Genomic DNA, 19,397 nt, shown 5'->3' with positions numbered 1-19,397 from the left:
ATTACATCTACCGGAGTCTGTTGGGAAATGAGTAAAGCACACTTTCTCTCTTGCTCTCATCCCTGTGCAATGAAATAATCCCAAACTGTCTGCTCTACCAAGTTACAGTCACAGGGACCTCCTAGCGCCACCAATCTTGTCTTCACAAAGCAGGAACACTGATTCCTGAACAGGTTCACCCCCATCCTTCTCAATTTGCAACTCTCTGATGCCCATCTAAGAAATACCAACTTATTAGAACATAAATACACACAGGAGTCACAGATTGCTTTCTTCAGGGTTGCCTGAAAAAACTAGTACAAAGCTAACATGAACTATTTTGGTCCCTTATACATCTTTTCACTGTTTAACAATATTCCCAGAAAAAGTGAGGAAAAGCTTCCACTTACTCCACCCTCACCCCGCCCCAAAGAGAGTGATTTTTTATTCTTTTTTTTCAAACTCTAAACTATTACAATATGATATGTAAATTGGTAACATTTTTTTTTAATCCCACACATGCTGGAGATGCTGACAGGGTCATACAAAAAGCACTGACATTAATAGGTACCCTTGAGGAGAAAGAAGGCAATCAATTATGAATCACTGGCAGAAAATGTGGGGCTGTCAAAAACCCCAGTTACAGCTGTGCTTCATCAAATCAAACTGCATTTCATTTCCAAGCAAAATTGTTCCTATTTCTGATGTCTAGGTTGCTTGTTTGTGAAATCTACAAAACAAGCCACATTGAACTCTGCTCTGATCAGATAACAAATTATTTACACCAGAGAAGAAAAGGGGAAACATGAAGGAAAACCTTGGAAATAATCTGTCTTTTCCCTTTCTGAGTTGGAAGCTCCAGATTTCTGATTTTAGACCTCACTAAGACCCCGAAATACATCAATATCATGCTTTATAAAGTATTTTCCTAATAACCACCAGTGGGTGGTTCAAATATCTGTATTACCATTATATAGTTAGGGAAACTACTATTACAAGGTTACTCTGGATCAAGAACTGAGTCTTTAACTCTTTATGGGCATAAAAATTCCAAATCAATATTTTTTTAGATAGGTATTCACTGTTTTTATGGTTTTTATTTAGTGTCACTTAAACTATTAATCAATATAGAAAAAAAACAAACATTTCTCCCTGTGAACCCATTAAAATAAGTATTTTCTCCTCCATCCAATATAAATTCAAAACTTTTAGGGTTTAACACTTCTCCCATCACTTTCCCCAGGGTCCTTTAATACTACTTCTATGAACCAATTTCATGATTTGCATAAGTGAGAATGAAAACATTTTAAAAGAAATTCTAAGGAAGCACTCTCAATATCAATCAGTAAGTTGTCCCTTAAAGATTTAAGTACTACATAAGTAGAAGAGTTCATGAGGATTCAATAACTTACCAATACATTCTTAGCATGAAATCACTACTTTCAGTGATTTTGACAATGAAAAATTCAGATAGCCCCAATATTAAAAAGATTTTTTTTCCTAAATATCTAGCTACCTAAAACCTAAAATGTTTTCATTGGCATAGTAGTATTAAATAGTCTACTTCAAAAATACTTCAAAATCTTAAACTTTTGCATATTGAATTCTAATAGAAACTAAGATTTGAAAGAAAAAATTCTATTCACCTTGTACAAGCTGGAAATTACAATTTGACCAGTTTACAAAATGAAGGAAGTCACTAACATACATATCTACAAACACACACCACTTCCATATTTAACTCAATTTCATACTTGCAATTATCCATTTTTTCTTTTTTTTCTTTTTTAAGTTTTTGCAAGGCAATAGGGTTAAGTGGCTTGCCCAAGGCCACACAGCTAGGTAATTATTAAGTGTCTGAGACTGGATTTGAACTCAGGTATTCCTGACTCCAGAGCCGGTGCTCTATCCACTGTGCCACCTAGCTGCCCCAACTATCCATTTTTTTTAAAAGATCAATTCATAAAAACCTAATCAATTATCTGATATAAAACCTAGGATTATGTGTTATAAGCTCTAGGAGCTTTGGTTTTAAAAAAAAGTTAAAAATCAGTTTCAATTTTGCTTCTACTTTAGATAGAATAGTCATAAGTATAAGAATATAGTAGTAGAGACTAAACTCAATAAGCTATGTTTAATAAAAATCAGCTTCCTGTGAAAGGTAGATAGTACTGACATCAATGTCAGAACACAAGCAATCCGGGTACTTAGATATTCAGCTTTTGTCTCATAGGTTGGCTTGCACTTAGTTGGGGGAAGAGGCATGGGAAGGGGAAAAGGAAAGGGGAAGAGAAAGGGGAAGGAAAGGGGGAGGGGAAGGGGGAGGGGAAGGGGAAGGGGAAGGATAGCCTTAATCCCTGATTCTACTATGCTAAAGCTGTTGTTGTATTGGATACCACCAACTTGGTGCAGACACATTATCTTCAAACTTTCCCTCATAGTCTGAAATCATGAGAATTGGCTCCTAAGCAGAGACAGGCATCTGTCTTTTCGTTTCTCTATTAAAAAAAAAAAAATGAAGTTCAGCTATATATCTGTGTTTTTTTTTAACACGACAGCAACCTCTTTTCCTGCATGCAGCCAAGTTTCTAAGAGGTGAAAGACAATGTAAAGATGAGGTTAATGAGGCTCCTAGTTGTACCTCAACTTTAAAATTCCATTCATTCATTAGCCAAATAGCAAAAAACTAGCATTACAGAAAGCTCTCATTTTTATTCTATTTGGGTAGTCAAAAATTCAATTTAGTCCAAATCTACTATTTGCTTTCCTGTCAGTATAAAATGTTTTCATATCTTACCCTGAATGTATGTTCAGTTTTCTCCCTGTGGGGAACTTGGTCCAAGGTACCATCGGTTTGGCTTCTTTTCAAACCAGCTGTAACATCAGGAACATTGCTGAAGTCTGGATTTAGAAATAACAAATAGACATACTTAGCATGGCCTTTTTAGGTACAGTTACATGGCAAATTTAAAGGGCTACAACAGGAGAAATGAGGAAGGAGGTCACAACAATAAGATGTAGACTCAAGTAATTAATAATAGTAGGGGAATAAACCTCTCAGCTCTTGAAAACATAACATCTAACAATTTCTATCATCTTGTTTTCTATCCAGCATCATTTGCATTTCCAATTAAAAACACCCATCAAAATGATGTTTAACATGCCTCCTTATTCTTTCCTCTGGAGTTAATATAATTTTAGATACCCTTACTGAGTCTTGAACCAAGCTATAGCATAGGCAGTGTCATAATTTAACTCTTCTTATCTCATTTCACTGACTGGAGACAATATGTCCAAAAAGTAGGATGCAAATCCAGTACCACATGGCAATTTCTCCCAACAAAACAAACTTTATACATGTGCAGGTAGAATTTTAATTTTTTCTATATTACCAAAGGCTAAAGAATTTGATTTTCGATTAAAAATAGAGAGGAATGTTAACATATTTTTTTAACTTCCAATGTGAGAAATTAACACACAAAATTAAGATAAAGTGGAGTAGATTCCAGCCTACAATTATTCCCATCACTCCATTCTTACCACCTCCTTCCACTATCTTTTAAATTTGCAACTCTCGAAACCACTGGAAATAAAATTATCTTTTAGGGGGAAAAAACAGAAATGGTATTCCTCCTAACTTTTCCCACCTACAATAACGTAGTCTTTCAAGGGAAAGGATGCCAAATTTCTTTCTGCTGAAACCAGAGATTATGGTATATATGTACCTATGTGGCTGAGTAGCTGGGTTGGGCTAAAGTATCCTGCCTGTAGGACTGGTAAAAAAAAAGAACCAAGCCAAGTGCCATGGAGGCATGGGGGTAAAAGACTCCAAGCTAAAAATGAAAGCCCTGTGAGGTTTATAGTACTCAGGAACAGGAAGATGGACACATGTCTTGGTTTGTTTTTTCCCCTGGGTGATTTAATCATGAAATGTTAATACTATCCATCAACCTTACCATACAAATACTGGAGGTGATGGAGTTTTCAGTCAGTACCACTGCTTCTGCTTTCTTCACACCTCATTCCCAACCTTTTGGTATTCAGAAAGACAACACAAAAGTAGTAGCTAGAGAGCTGGCAGCAAGAGTCAGGAAGACCTAGGTAGGTCCAACACATAAGGCCATGTGACCACCGACAGCTCATTTCACTTCTCAGCAAAGTTGCTCTAAGAAATTCACCTAATCTATAAATTCCAGAGAAGGTGCAGGTTTACCTTGGCAGAGGAATGTTCATAGCAGGAGATCTCTGCTTATAGTCACCCAGATCTCCCACAAATTGACTTCAAAAAAAAAAAACCCAAATCTTTCCAAAGGCAGGAGTATGGCTAGCTATGTACAGAACAAAGGGATGCAGTGCGTCCAATTTTTGTCCCAAAGAAATAAGTCATCTCTTTGTTCTGAGAAAACTATGAAATTTCCAGGGTAAGAAGGGAGGGCATGGGGATTAAAAAGGGATCTAGGCAACAGTGAAACACCTGTGACTTTCAAGGGAATTCCCAAGCAAGCCCTAAAAGAATTAACCAGATTAGAACCTTAGGAGTTACTTTGCTTTGTGCAATTCTACAAACAAAGCAGCACCAGAGCCACCTTGAACTATTTGGATGTTAAAAGGATGAAAGGAGAAGACAAAATCTGGTAGGCTCCAGGACACGAAGCAACCTTCTAAAATGCAGGTTCCTTTGTTTTAGTCTACATTTCTGGAATGAGAGCAGGCTGGATTAAAAAAAAAGCGGAGGTTGGTAAAATTGTAATGCTTACTTACAAAGCTGCTTTAAACAAGCACCAAATTGATATCCTGTCCTGGATGCCACCAAGTCTATGTATAGCTCCACTTTTACATTCTGCCCACGTCATGCACAGCAGCTGGCTCAAGTGAGTCAATGTTCCCCAATTTCCCATCCAGGAAACTGGTTTCAGATCTTATGAACCCATTCTCTTATAGGGTAAAACCCACAAAATGTATTAGGCAACAACTTTGAATCAATAAAGACAAGCATTCACTTCAACAATATGAAAGAAAAATGTTCAGAGATGCTAATTCCACCAAGATTTTCACATGATTTTGGCATCTGTTCTGTGATCATTATTAGCAATAAGTATATTAAGTAGTTGATTCATAGATTGAAAATCGCTCCACAGGGAAGATAATGGCATTAGCATATTGTCCTTAACGTTTTAGATTTTTCTACATCTGACACAAATCTACTAAACTAAGAATTCACAACAGGTTACTGATCTATCTATATCTAGTGTACAGAACTTCCAAACTTTTTCCCCCATTTGATCAGATGAGACCTGGCAGAGAAAATGTGGAAGACACAATGCTGTCTACCTGTAGCCATTTCAGTAAAGCAGAGAAAGCAATGCCACTGCCCACATTATGATCTTAGTCCAAAACATGTAATTCCTTCATCTCCCCAGGACCACTGGGGTTAAGACAGTTCTCTTCCACTTGGAGCTTATGTAATTGTCTTTTTAGAGACAACAACCCTTTTGGCTGACAACTTGGGGAAAATGGGGCTGCAACTAACAACCTTTAGGTGGAAGAAAGGGAAAATAGTAATTCAGCTTCTTCTCTGAAAGTCAGCATGCATGTCAGCACTTACCACATCAATGCACCACTGTCAGCCAAGTAACTGGCAACCTCAAATCCATTACAATTAAAGGGTAAAAATCCATGTTAAAGATACACCAAGGATACAAACTTAAAAATAGAAACATCAGGAAATGTAAAAGTGCCTCACCCACACTATGCATAATCTGAATTCAAAGCATACATTTACATCTCTGCCAAATTAAATCTTATATAGTTAATATGAAAGAGTGGGCTTCTCATCCAAGGATGAAAATTTTAAAAAAACAACACTCCAACACATCAAGGTATCGTGGTCTGATTTGCCTCAGAGTATTCTTTGGAAATAGGAGAAGCTGATGACAAGCATGGGACTGGATCTTATCAGTCAGTGTTCATCATAACCTCTGGTCCCCCTTTTCTGTTCTCACTTCCATCACTTCCTTGGCAGTAAGCCACCTTTAACACAGCTAAAAAGAACTGGGAATGTGAATATAGTTGCTGTGGATACTTAACTATTCCTGGCCATTCCAAAACACCAATCCTCCCTAACTCTCTTCTCCTTGGGGATTCAGATGGGTAAGAATGAGAGGAGGAAATATATTCGGTGAAGAAAAAATGCTATTTGAAATCAAATCACCCTGAGTTTAAGCAAGGCACTTTATGTCTTTGGGTCAAATTTTCCTCATCTATCAGATAGGGAATAAATGATCAAACAGTCTCCCAATTGACCACACAGACTTTTATGATGAAGCAAAGTAATTTGAGCATTGTAAAAAGATAAGCTTAAATTACCATTGTTATTATCATCATCATCATTTGTTAGCCTACCTCAGATGGCTAAGAAGGGATTCTAGTCACACTAGGTAACATTTATGACATCTGAGGTCCTGTAAAGTTCTAAAACTATTATAAAATCTGGTTGTCAGGCTTAGAGGGGGAAGAGGATCATGTATAGCAGCCCTACCTTAGTACTATTACCAAAGACTAGCATCTGGTGACTAGCAAACAAGGACCCAAGCAATGTTTTTCAGAGACTGCCTAACAATATAGCAACAGAAAAGTTATAAAAGTAGTAGACTGCAACCCAGAATGCATATAGAGGTGACAAAAGCTCAAGAGGTTTACTCATCCAACTTATTAGCACTCTGAAGAGATAAATTCACAATTTCTGATACAAATCAATTCATTTTCAGAAAAAGACTCATTTTTAAGCTTTTTTATGGGTATATGAAGAAAACAATTGTTATCTGTAAACAGATGCTTTTCATATCTAAAAAGTAAATTATTGAACTTAAATTAGAAACCATATGGATACTTTAAAAATACATTATTTGGACTGGCAAATTAAGCATTCATTAAATATCACAGGATCAAAAAAATTTTAATCATTAAAGCACTAATCCATCCCACCACCATACATATAGTAAATATGATCATCATGAATGTTTGAATTTTTAATTTGAATTTTTAAAATAGCAATCAAAAAGTTATATTAATAATTTAATCATGTTTGCAGAAGCATAATTCATTACATTAGAACTGTGAATCAGAAATTTAATAGGTTTTTAAATAAATGTATACCACCTAATATTTGTATAACCCTTGAGAGTTTAGAAAGCACTTTACATAGGTTACCTTATTGATTTTTCAGAACCCTATGAAATTATCCTCTTTTTAAAGATGAGAAACCTGAGGCTGAGAAAAGTTAAGTGACTTGCAGAGTCATAGAACTAATGTCTGAAGTAGGATTTGAATTTGTCTTCCTAAATCCAAATTTAGTGCTCTATCTACTAGTATTTAATCAAAGCACAGTAACAATCTCAAAGATGAAGATTTTAAATTTATTCCTTTTCTGTAATTATCTTTAAAAGACAAAGAACACAAAGGGAATATAAGAATGCAATCCTTATATGAGATTCATTATAGGCAAAATTTTAATTTTTCATTACAATCCTAAATTTCTTGTTCTATACACACACTGAAAATGACCAATTAATTCTCCAAATTTGTAATTCATCGCAATACACACAACCTACTACTGACAAGTTTTAAATTATGCATTGTCAAGTTCATTTTAAAAATCTAAATTTTTATAATATTTTTCATTTAATTATATTTTCTCTAAACTTTCATGCTTTTATTACAAAATCCTCAGTGCTTTTATATAATTCTCTTAAATCACTTAAGTTATGCTCCCATACTAACAATTGTTACTCATTACCATTCAATGAGAAAATATTAATATACCCTTAAATTCCAAAGAAAATACATTTTTAAGGCTATTTGAAACTTCACAGAGGAGCTGTTAGATAAGCAAATAATATTTTGTGACCTATGTTTTTTTCTAATTCAGAGATTCTTCAGTTCTAAAATGAGAAGCAAATGTGTCACTGTGGAGATAATGCTGATCTTGGAGGCAGGGGGCCCAGGTTGAGTCTTGCCTCAATCACTTCCGTACTTCAAGGGCAGTCAGTCTCTCTAGGAGTCTCAATTTCATTTTTAAAATGAAAAAATATAGAAATGATGATATAAAAAGGAAAGTTTTAAAAAACTAAATGGAGATAATAACCTATTAAAGTCATAAAAATGCTTTGCAAAATTTTTAAAAAGTGCTTCACCTTATAACCCATAATGAACACATTAATCTTTTAACAACATAGATAACAATTACATCTGTACTGGTAATAAAGAAATCGACATTTTGATGATTTTAAAAAGTCAGTGGGCTGCAAGTCAAGGTTAATGTTATTTTCTGTAGCACATTTAAAATGCTGATTTGGGTTTCAGAAGTAGCCCCCAAATCATCAAAGATATAAGCCAATCATAACAAAATTGATAGTTTAAATACACTGATATCTATAATGTTACTGAGTATGCAGATTTAGATAATCTTAAATTTTTATTATCCATATGAAAATCAAAACCTGATCAGATCATTGTGGTACAGAAGGACAAGAGTAGCAGAAAAATATGAATTCCAGGTTGGTCCCAAATTCATTAGCACTCTTCAAGGAATACCTGCCAATAAGTTCCTAAATTTCCTAAATTTTCCTCAATCTTACCCCTGTAACGTCTTGCCTCTTCTCTTCCTTTTCCCTATCTTGTTCAGATCCCTTTTGCTAGACTATCCCCACAACCTCCTAGCTCATCCTCCTCCTTTATTTCCCATCCATCCTCAACTCAGGTACCAAAATGACACTCATGAAATAGAATCATGCCACCATTTCACAAAAATCATCAGTGGCTCATTGCCTTAAAGACAATAGAAAATCCCATCATTTAAAGCTTTCACAATCTAGTTCCCACCTCAGTCTCATGGCATATTCCCTTTCACATACTTTCTTCATATACTTTTGACCCACTCATTTAGGGGATAGGGTCAGGAGGTGGGAGGAGGATTGAAAAAAGGATCTGTAAGAGGAAGTCTTTTGTTTGTTTTTAGGTTTTTGCAAGACAAATGGGGTTAGTTAAGTGGCTTACCCAAGGCCACACAGCTAGGTCATTATTGTCTGAGATCAGATTTGAACCCAGATACTCCTGACTCCAGGGCCAGTGCTTTATCCATTGCACCACCTAGCCACCACAAGAGGAAGTCTTTCAAAGTGGAATAAAGTTTCATTGATGAATATTTCTAATGGGGAAGGGAGACGTTCTGTGAAGGGGGGGGGGGGGATAAGGACCTTGCATTGAATGTTTACAGAGATTTAGTGTCCAAAAAATATTTTCATGTTATTGCTTTTGGCTTCATTCCCAATTAGTTATTCTTTTGCTTCTTGAGTGATCCTTGCCATCACTATTCTTGCAAATTATTTCTGCTGTGCAGACCACAAATTCTGTTCTCATGATTCTCATTTCTCTTTTGAAACACTCGGGGCAGCATGTTGTCATTTGATGCCCTCATTCCACAGCATTCTCCGTGTCACATTGTTTACCTTTATGACAACTTTTCTGGATCTGGAGGCCATATTTCTTTCTGCCATTGATGTTGGCTTATCTGTTTATGCTCAGATTCTTTTCACTTGAAATCTTTGGTAATTCCTGTCCTCCCCACCCCTTATTTCCCCCAATTGCTCACTTTCTGACTCCTTCCCCTCTTTAATTACAGTTTCCCTGGAGCATGAATCTCAAAAGTACCTCAACCTCTCCCTTCAAGAGAGCAAGTCACCATTTCCTAGCCTTGTTTCTGATCCTGTGACTTGAACTAGACAGAACTGGCACTAGCAGGATGTTGGGCTCTTTTCCTCAGGGTTACTGGAGTTCCACATACACAATACCTTCTCCTGTTTCTTAGTTCTCCAAACTTGGCAGTACAGAATGCTGTCCTACAGGTGCTAGTGAAGTTTGGCAGTATTTCTGTCATTTGGATTGGGGTGAGCCTGAACAAATGTTCTGTCCCTTGAGGTTTGTTTCGCCAATCTTCTACAGAGATCTTTTGCAACCCAGAATCTGTAGCAATGCTGGATCTCAAGACCTTAGCAGATGTCTGCAGTTTAGAGCTTGGAAAATGAAGTAGGAAATGGGGCAGGGAGCTGCAAGCCTGAGGGTTGACTTAGCTAGTATAGTTATCTGTGGCCCATTAATTTATGTTTTTGGAGACATTTTAAGAGGTCCTGAGGATTAGAGAAATTGTCTTGTTAGTCACATGACTCAGAAGCTCATATTCTGTCAATTCCAATCAATCCATCCCACTAACCATTCATTCTCCAGGAGGCATTAGGTAATTGCCCATGCCTGGAATTTCTGTATTTCAGAATCCTTAGATTCCTTCAAGGTTCAGTTCATGATTCATCTACAACATGGGGCTTAGATGTCTTCCTTCATAATATCCCTGCCATTAATTATCTTTCTCTCTTGAAATTACTTTATATGAACTGACTGGTATAAGCACGCCCATTTTTAATAACACAGAGACCTGAAACTCTTGCCACTTAGGTAGAGGTAGTCTCCTTTGACAGGCTGTCCATCTCTACAAGACTGAGCCAATCATCCTCATTCAGCTGCTCCCCCCCCCCCCCAATATTTTCTACACACTGCAACCTGAGGGTTTATCAGTTTATCCATCCAGCTATGACAATGCTATGAACTGACTCTCCTTCCCATTCCCTCTGTTTCATCATCAATCACACTGCCTCCAAAAATGGGCCTAAAGACTTTTTTCCCCTGTTCTGTGTTGTCCTCAGTTTCAAGCACTGGCAGTGATCCTTACAAGAATAGGAATTGGAGCTATGGAGACCCTGGAGCCAAGATTGCAGGCAGGATGGCAGAGTCAGCCTGACTGGCATAGAAGCCTTGAGAAGTCAGAGTGCCTGGAGGAGCATTTTGGATCTGGAACTGGGCCTGTGCCCTAGAGGAACTAAGTTAAGCCATGAACGTAATCTCTTTCCTCTACTCAGAAATATCTAATGCAAAGGGGGAAGAGAGATTCTGGTAGGAGAGTAAATTTTCACATTTGTGATTAGACTTTCTGAAGTAAATATCACTTTGTAAAATCTAATCTGTTAGTGGCTAAAGGAACTAGAGTGCAAGGAATAATCTATAATTGAAGGAACATCATGAGAAGGGAGCTGGAGCAGCTGGTAGAAAATTTAGACACCCTAAATCCCCTAAAGAGTATCAGAGAACCTGGGAGGAAAGGTAAAATTGAAGAGATGGCCTTTAGATGGTGAGGACCAGAGTGGTCTCTAATTTATATATTTTTTTATATTTTACCACATGTACGCATAAAAATTCCTATATATCCAACTTCAGTAATGTAAGTGAAAACAAATTGCTCTAAGATTATAATGACCAAGCGAGACTCCAAAAAAATGACAAAGTCCCTCCTACACAGGCCCCTCCTTGATTTCATAGGAGATAATATATATTATGTTGGTTAGTTTTACTAAAGCATGTTCTCACTTTTTTTGTTATAACAGTTTTCTGGGATGGGGGAGGGAGAAGTAAAGGGGAAAAATATAGTAGGAAAATGATAATATAAAATTAGCAATTATATTTTTTCTAAATGTAAACTTCTGCTTTGCTTTTGTCTTTGAAAAAGAGTACCTAATATAGTCTTTTAAAAAATTCTAATTGTTTTTTATTTAAATTCCACTTGTAACATAGGCAGTGAGACCATGACTGTTGATATATGGAAAATCACAGAAAAACATTAGAGAATTTGCAAAATAGCAGACATCGAGTGTTCATGATGTATTGAATGTCTTTACAATAAGAAGTCAAGAATTAAGACAACTAAGAAGATAAAAGACCTTTTTCAGGGATGTCTTTCAAAGTTAAAAAGGCAGACTATGTGATTTTGGACTCACCTCTCTACCTAAAATAAAGTGAAGAACGACATGTATCCAATAGTTCATTCATCAGGCAGATCACAGAGGTAATGAGATTGGTCCCAAAGGAGAAGGGGATTGCAGGATATACTATATACATAATTATACATATATATACATATATATATATATATATATATATATATATATATACACATACATTTATTCATTATTTGTTTTATTTATTATTTATTGGCAGCTAGATGGTGCCAATAGGCAGACATGGAGTCAGGGGGAGGTTCAAATCCAGTCTCAGGCACATACCAATTGTGTGACCCTAGGCAAGTCACTAAGCCCCAAGTATCTTATATGTTTGTATATAAACATACACACACACACACACACTGTATGATATTTTTGTTTTTATAGCAACTGCAGTTTCCAATTTAATCCCCTTGTCTACCTTCCAGAACTATGCCTTATAATAAAGCTATTGGGGTTTTTTTAAAAGGCGAGGGGAAAGTTTAGCAAAATGAACCGATAGTCTAATATTCTATATAGTTTTCCATACTTAGTCCCCCAACCTGTGCAGAATAGAGGTTATCTTTTTTCTATATCTTCTTTTCTATATCTTTCTATATCTTCTCCGGGATAAGGCTTGGTTATTGCAATTTCATTACATATGGTTATGTTTTGTTGTTTTACTTATCACTGTGGTCACTGTGTATATTGTTTTCCTGGTTCTGCTTACTTCACTTTGGGCAAGATCATATATATCTTTCTAGAATTTCTATTCACGATGGTCATTTTGAACAACATGGTAATATTCCACTAAGGTCGATTAGTCCTACCCAAATTTATGGTTATCTACTTTGTTTCCAGTGTTTTGCAATTTTAAAAAGTAACAGCTGACTTTCGTTTGTACTTTAGGATTTGCATTATCTCATGCATCCTCAGAACTACTTTGAAAATGAATTAAGACAATAATTTACTCAAGAAGGGCAGCTGGATGACACAGTGAATGAAGCACTGGCCTTGGAGTCAGGAGGATGGGAATTTGATCCTCAGACACTTACTATGCAACCTTAGGCAAATCACTGCCTCCCATCCAGGGCCATCTCCAGTCGTCCTGATTCATATCTGGCCACTGGACCCAGATGGCTATGGAGGAAAAATGAGGCTGGTGACTTAGCACAGCACCCCCCCACACACTCACATACAATTCATGTGCTTGTCATGGCATCACCTCCCTGATGTCATGATCTTCCTCCAGAATGAAGGACAAAAAAATAAACATCACTTACTCAAGGTTATAGAACATGTAAATATTCAGAACTAGAATTTAAACTCACTTTTTCCCTAACTCCAAGCCCATTCTTCTTTCTTGTAAAATTTGATGCTTGTAATAATAGGCTCAACCATGGTTTTGGTAATTTTTGTTTCACTGTATATGCCAGTTAGGGGCAGTCCAAATATCAAGAATAGACAATTTAGGCAGACACACACACACATACACATACACACACACATATCATGTTCCAGTCACTGGAACTTATAGGAGAGTCAAGATGCTACCAATATATGGAAAATTATTACAATAGAGAATCTGCAAAATAGCAGAATTAAACCTTTGAGAGTGTATGTTCATATTGACATGTGTATATATCCATATGCATATATACACAAAATTATATAGAATATAAAGCAGCAACATTCTAGGATCCTGAGGGGCCACAAAGCATTATGACAGAGTCTATTAAAAGATTTCTAATAGGAAATATTAGCAGCATAGATGAAAAAAAGATTTGTTAAATACCTTTCCGGAGGAAACTATTTTCTTGTTTAAAATATGAGTATTTGTTGCCATCCTGAAATTTTTAATTTAGAGGGATAATCATTTTTTACCCTGAGAAAAATTGTGAATTATTGTGATATGTGAGCTGGAAGATAGACTAGGCATGCCCAGAACATAGTCTGCAGAAGGTTAGACAGATAAAAGAATGGGAACTATATGAGCTGAGAAGCAGCGAGGGAGACTATCCCTAGATTTGCATAGAACTTAAAAATCAGCTGAATAGAATCAGTAAACAGAAAATTAAATGGAAGAACTAAAAGGAAAACTCACTTGTGACAGACATGAGTAAGAGAGATAGACCATCAAGTCAATGAAGGCATCTCAGAAAAGAGCACTCAGACAAAGGTTTACTTCTTCAAGGACTCAAGAAAATTCCAAAGGGTCTACTGGCAATTTTCCATTCCGTATCTACCTAGAAACAGGCATTTTGATCTTCTCCCTTCATTTCTTTTAACTTTATCCCATTTCCTGATTTTCCTCCAAATATATAGAAAGGTTGGAAATATACCAAGCTTAAATTAGGATCAAGGACTAATCTCTATTTTCATCCAAATGCGCGTGTGTATTCATCTATTTTTTATTTTTTAGCATTCATCTATATGCATATGTATTATTTTTAAGAGACAAAATTTCCTTCCAGCTTCTCTTCCCACCCCTCTCCCTGCAGTGTCAAAGTCAGAATAGCATTGTAAATACATATTTTGGATAAAGATATTTACATTATCAGTCATTTACAGTACAAGGTATTAAGGGAAAGAGGATGCATAATAGAATTTTTATAACATGTTCATCTGAAAAATTGGTTTTTATAACATGTTCATTTTGAAAGATTGGTTTTTCTTTTTTGTTTTGTTTTGTTTTTCTTCCTCTAGATGGGGATAACATTGTCAATAGCCCATCTAATACAGTTGTCCTAGCTCTCTGAAATGCTTAGAGGAGCTGCTTCCATTAAACTTGATCATCTCACAATGTTGTTGTCGATGTGTTGTTCTCTTGGTTTTGCTTCCTTCGCTCAGCATCAGATGCTGTAAGTCATTCCATACTTCTCTAGAGAATGACCATTTATGGTTTCTTATAGAGTAATAATATTCCATAACATTCATGTACCATAACTTGTTTAGTCATTTCCCCAATTGATTGGCATCCCCTCAATTTCCAATTCTTTGCCACTACAAAAAAGAGCTGTTATGAATATTTTTGGAACATGTAGGACTTTTCCTATTTTTTATAATTTCTTCTGGATATAGATCTAGAATTGCTGGGTCAAAGGCAAGAAGTGTTTTATTGCTCTTTGGGCATAGTTCCTTATTGCTCTCCAGAATGGCTGGATCTGTTCACAACTCCACCAGCAAAGCATCAATGCTCCTAATCCTCCCACAACCTCTTCAACATTGGCAATGTTGAGAAAAAGGGAAAATGATCAATCTGATAGGTGTGAGGTGATGCCTAATAACTGTCTTAATTTGCCTTTCTCTAATCAATAATTATTTGGAGCATTTTTCAAATGATTATATATAGCTTTAATTACTTCATTTGAAAATTATCTATTCATATCCTGTGACCATTTGGGGAATGACTTGCAACCTTATAAATTAGATTTTAGACTAACCTCCTCTCTTAATGGTATCTGTTTTCCTTAACTGAAGGCCCTTGTTTGAATAACTTTTTACCTAATATAAACTTCATACAATAGCAAACACAGTTGTCATATTAACCATAGCCTTAAAGGGGGGGCTAACACACACACACACACACACACACACACACACACACACACACACTCCTAACCTCCCCTGCAGGCTGGAAACTGAAGTGGCCTGAGTGAAATCCAAGCTTTTCCCCCTTTGTAAAATAGATGAAGCAGAAAGGATTGCATAGTAGCCCCACCAATGGGGCACCAGACAAAATATGGTGGCAAAACAAGCCTCCATATGAGAAGCCAGAATTTGGCTATCGACAAATTTTTTTTGGTTCAGGTACATATGGAATTTGTTGGCTTCTGCAGTCCTTAGCAGTTCTGGAATGCTATGATTCTGAAAGCTTATGGTAGAAGAAGAAAGCTGTCAATAGGAAAATGTAAGAAAAAAGCATCTAAAAAATTGTAATCTTTCTAAAAGCAGGATAAGTGAGTCAACATGTAACTCCTATTCCTGGCTCAGTTGCTGACTAAGTGACTTCTCTGAGTCACTTGTTACTGAATGGCTCTGTACCTCAGTTTACCCTGCTGTGAAACTAAAATAACATGTCTCTGCTTCAGCAGGGTGATGTAAGGATTAATTAATGTTTTTAAAGTACCCTGTGATCTTTAGGTTGCAGACAACCTACCATTACTAAGAAGTCTGAACCCACACCTGCTACACAGTAGGAAAGTTCTAAGCTTACAGAGACAATATGGGTTTTTTTCCATTTTAGAAAAGTTTTCTTAACTTCAACTTTTAGCTCCAAAGTAAACGGAAAACACATCCCCATCATGTTATAATAAAAAATTTGCACATTATTCCTGGAAGATAGTTTCCTTCTCATACCTATTGTCACTCTACATTTACATAGGACATACTAGAAGGGAAGTGTTATTACCTCCATTTTTCAGATAAGGAAATTGAAGCAGACAGAAATTAAGTGACATGCTCAGAATCTCACAGCTACTAAGTTTCCAAGGTTGGATTTGAACTTAGAGCACCAGGTTTAGAGTTAGAAAGATCTATCACTGCACCACCTAGAAGCCTGGGGGAAAAAAAGCAAGTATTTAAAAGCACTCAAGATAACAAAGAAAAAAGTGAAATAATTCCCATCCTCCATGAGATTATGTGCTAACACAACATCCATTCTGTTACCAAGTCTTGAGGCTTCCATCTCTGCAATATCTCTCTCCTCCTCTATTATCCTGCTGCCATCGCCATCTAAACCTCCATTACAATTCACATCAGCTATCATAACTGTCTCCTAACTTGTCTTCCAGATTGCAGCCTTTCTTCTCCAGTCTACACACTCTTCTACCATTTCTATGCCAATCCCTAGGCATAGATCTGTTCTGGTCTTAGCTCTATTGCCAGAAATCAGAGGTACCCTACAATTTGGCACTGCTCTCAACTCTATGCTCCATATATTTGCTTAGCCAGCACCATATGGCTGAAACATCCTACCTTCTCCCTCTTAACCTAATGAATTCCTACCCATCTTTTAAAACCCATCTCTAATGCTATATTTTGCAGGAAGCTCCTTCTGATCCTCTTTCCTTGTTGTACAGAGCACTCATCTTCATGCCTGTCTAGAATACTTACTGTATTCCCCTACTTGAAGGATGTATCAACTTGTCAATATGGATGGTCCCTTCACTACTTTATGTCCAAGCAGAAGGCTTTAATGAGACACTGGTGCTGAAAACTCCATCACCCTCATGTCAACTCCATGGCAAATATGGAAAACACAATATATTCCCCAGAGAACCAACAGAATCTGTCACTAGGTCCATATTCAGAACCCTTTCAGTTTTGGAGGACTTTCCCAGAGCCTGGGTGCAGCAGATATCAGGGTAGGACTTTAGTGGAAAGAACATTACACAATGTTACTCATTACTGTACATTATGCTTATCCCTACTTGGAAGCTCCATAGAGAAAGTGATTTTGTGGAAAAGGATTTCTGCTCGTATGGTGAAACTTCCAACATGGGGTCTATTTCTAGAACTCCACTTCCCTCTGAATGGACCAGCTGGGAAAAGTCAAAGGGAAACAAACTAGAGAAAGGAAGATATAACAAGTCAATTTACAATCTGGAGCTCACTGCATGCAGAAATGGGAACAAATTAGTGTGTTATTCAAGAATACTTGGACTTTCATCACACAAGACTATTCTAATTCATTACAAAGCTTTACCACATTCACCACTGTACTGGGAAATAAGCTACATTTTCTTATCTTTGATTCTATACTTATCTAGTTATTTTATTAGATTTCATGTTATTATGAATATGACCATAATATATCATTTAATCTTTCTGGGTCCTCTGTCACTAATAAAATGAGGAAGTTGAACTCAATCATCTCTAATCATCTCTTTCTACTATATTCTAGGATTCCCTATATATGCTAGCTGTAGATTTTAAGTTTCAAAGTTATTTTTTCCTGAAACAGTGTTTCCTAGCCAGTGTTGTGGGGACTGGCCACAGCATTCAGAATGGCTACTATAGATGGATGATGAAGAAAAGGAACCTCATTTCACTTTAGGCAAGTTTTTTTTAACATGTTACAATTCAGAATTAACATTAAATCCCCTTTCTTAAAGAGCAAACAATTCAGTTATACATATCTGACTATGTAACTACACTACTCAATTTCCAGTGAATAGCTATTAAATAACTCTAGGATAAAATGTTAAACTCCTTGGTTGGTATTTCAAGCTTCTTACAATCTGCTCCCCAATCTACGCTCACAGTGATTGAACACTACACTTCTCTCCATGTACAATGGCCCAAATGGCCTTGCTGCATCTTCTACATAGTACTTCATTTCCTGCCTTGGTTGCCTTCATATTAGATGTTCCCCCTGCTTAGAATGGATTGCTTATGTCTAAAAATCCTTAGCTTTCTTTGAGGCTAAGCTCAAAAGCCACATGATATACTTACTGACCCCTCAGGTCTTAGCAGCTTCCCCCTAAAATCACTTGTTTATTTTTCCATACATACACATTGTCTTCCTCAGTTATATCATCAGCCTCTTGAAGGTAGGGACAGTTTGCATACTCTACTTACCTCCTTGATGTATCTACTACAAAGCACATGTGTAATCTTTATTGATAGCTTCTTAATCATTTGCACTGCAAAGAGAACACTACTATTATGGGTAGGAGATTTTTAACTTGAAGGCTTATGATTTCCTTGATTTTCCTTTCTCCACTAAACAAAAGGAAACCTGGATTCAATTTAATAATAATGCTCAAAATTCTATAGTCTTATTCCTTAGACGTGATTCCTTAGAAGATTTCTGCCCTAATGGACTCCCCATTTATACCTCTTTACAAACTGAATCTAGTACAAAGTAATAATTTGATAAATGCTTATTGGTTGATTGAAACAGGGCTGGTAGTAGGTTGAGTAGGCATTGACCTAGGAAGAAAGTACAATGGGGAGTAACACACATCAAGGAACATTTTAAAGTTTTCAGTTTAATAAGTGTCCATATTTTTTGAGCCAGAAAATTTTGCTCTCCAAACCTTGAACACATTTATTTTATAATAAATCAACTTCAAGGACCATAGTAAAATCCACAAAACCTTGTCCCAGAAATAAACACATTAGGAGAGAGCAAAAGGTCTATGTAGCAGCAGGATACTGTGTACATGGTTAGACACAGTCATACTCTGCATTTGGTCTCACCTTTATTTTTTGGGGGGGAGGGGAGAAGAGTGGTATATTGGGAATTGATTAATAAAAAGATCAAAAGATATTAGCAAACATTTTTCATGGAAATACATAAAAATGCAACTTATTTGCAACAGGTAAATTCCATCTCAGAATTAATGAATGATAAAATTCTTGAGAATATTAAAGTAGATAAAAATGGAACACACTTGGAATTTGTCTTATCAAACAAGAACAGTGTTAGATTATTTATAATTCTTTGTTATTCAAGATGCTATTAAAGATTGCAAACAAATCAAAACAAGAGAGCATCCTTAACATGTTAAATGATATATGCATCTTTACAAAGGAGATACAGAAGACAAA

At 36.3% G+C, this 19,397-nt stretch overlaps 1 protein-coding gene across 20 annotated transcripts in view; it reads right to left on the bottom strand.

The window, feature by feature from the left end:
• The window catches only part of TIAM2 (TIAM Rac1 associated GEF 2), a 338,837-nt gene that overhangs the window by 55,837 nt on the left and 263,603 nt on the right, over window positions 1-19,397 (bottom strand). For all 20 annotated transcript variants that reach the window (XM_074187889.1, XM_074187894.1, XM_074187883.1 and 17 more), the window contains one exon: window positions 2,777-2,880. In XM_074187889.1, coding sequence (XP_074043990.1) covers window positions 2,777-2,880 — 104 coding nt within the window. The remainder of the gene's footprint in view (window positions 1-2,776; window positions 2,881-19,397) is intronic.

The sequence above is a fragment of the Macrotis lagotis genome, chromosome 5, assembly GCF_037893015.1.
Source record: "Macrotis lagotis isolate mMagLag1 chromosome 5, bilby.v1.9.chrom.fasta, whole genome shotgun sequence".
NCBI classification, from domain to species: Eukaryota; Metazoa; Chordata; class Mammalia; order Peramelemorphia; family Peramelidae; genus Macrotis; species Macrotis lagotis.
Note: the sequence above shows the minus strand (reverse complement) of the source record. Positions and strands in the feature narration are given on the sequence as shown.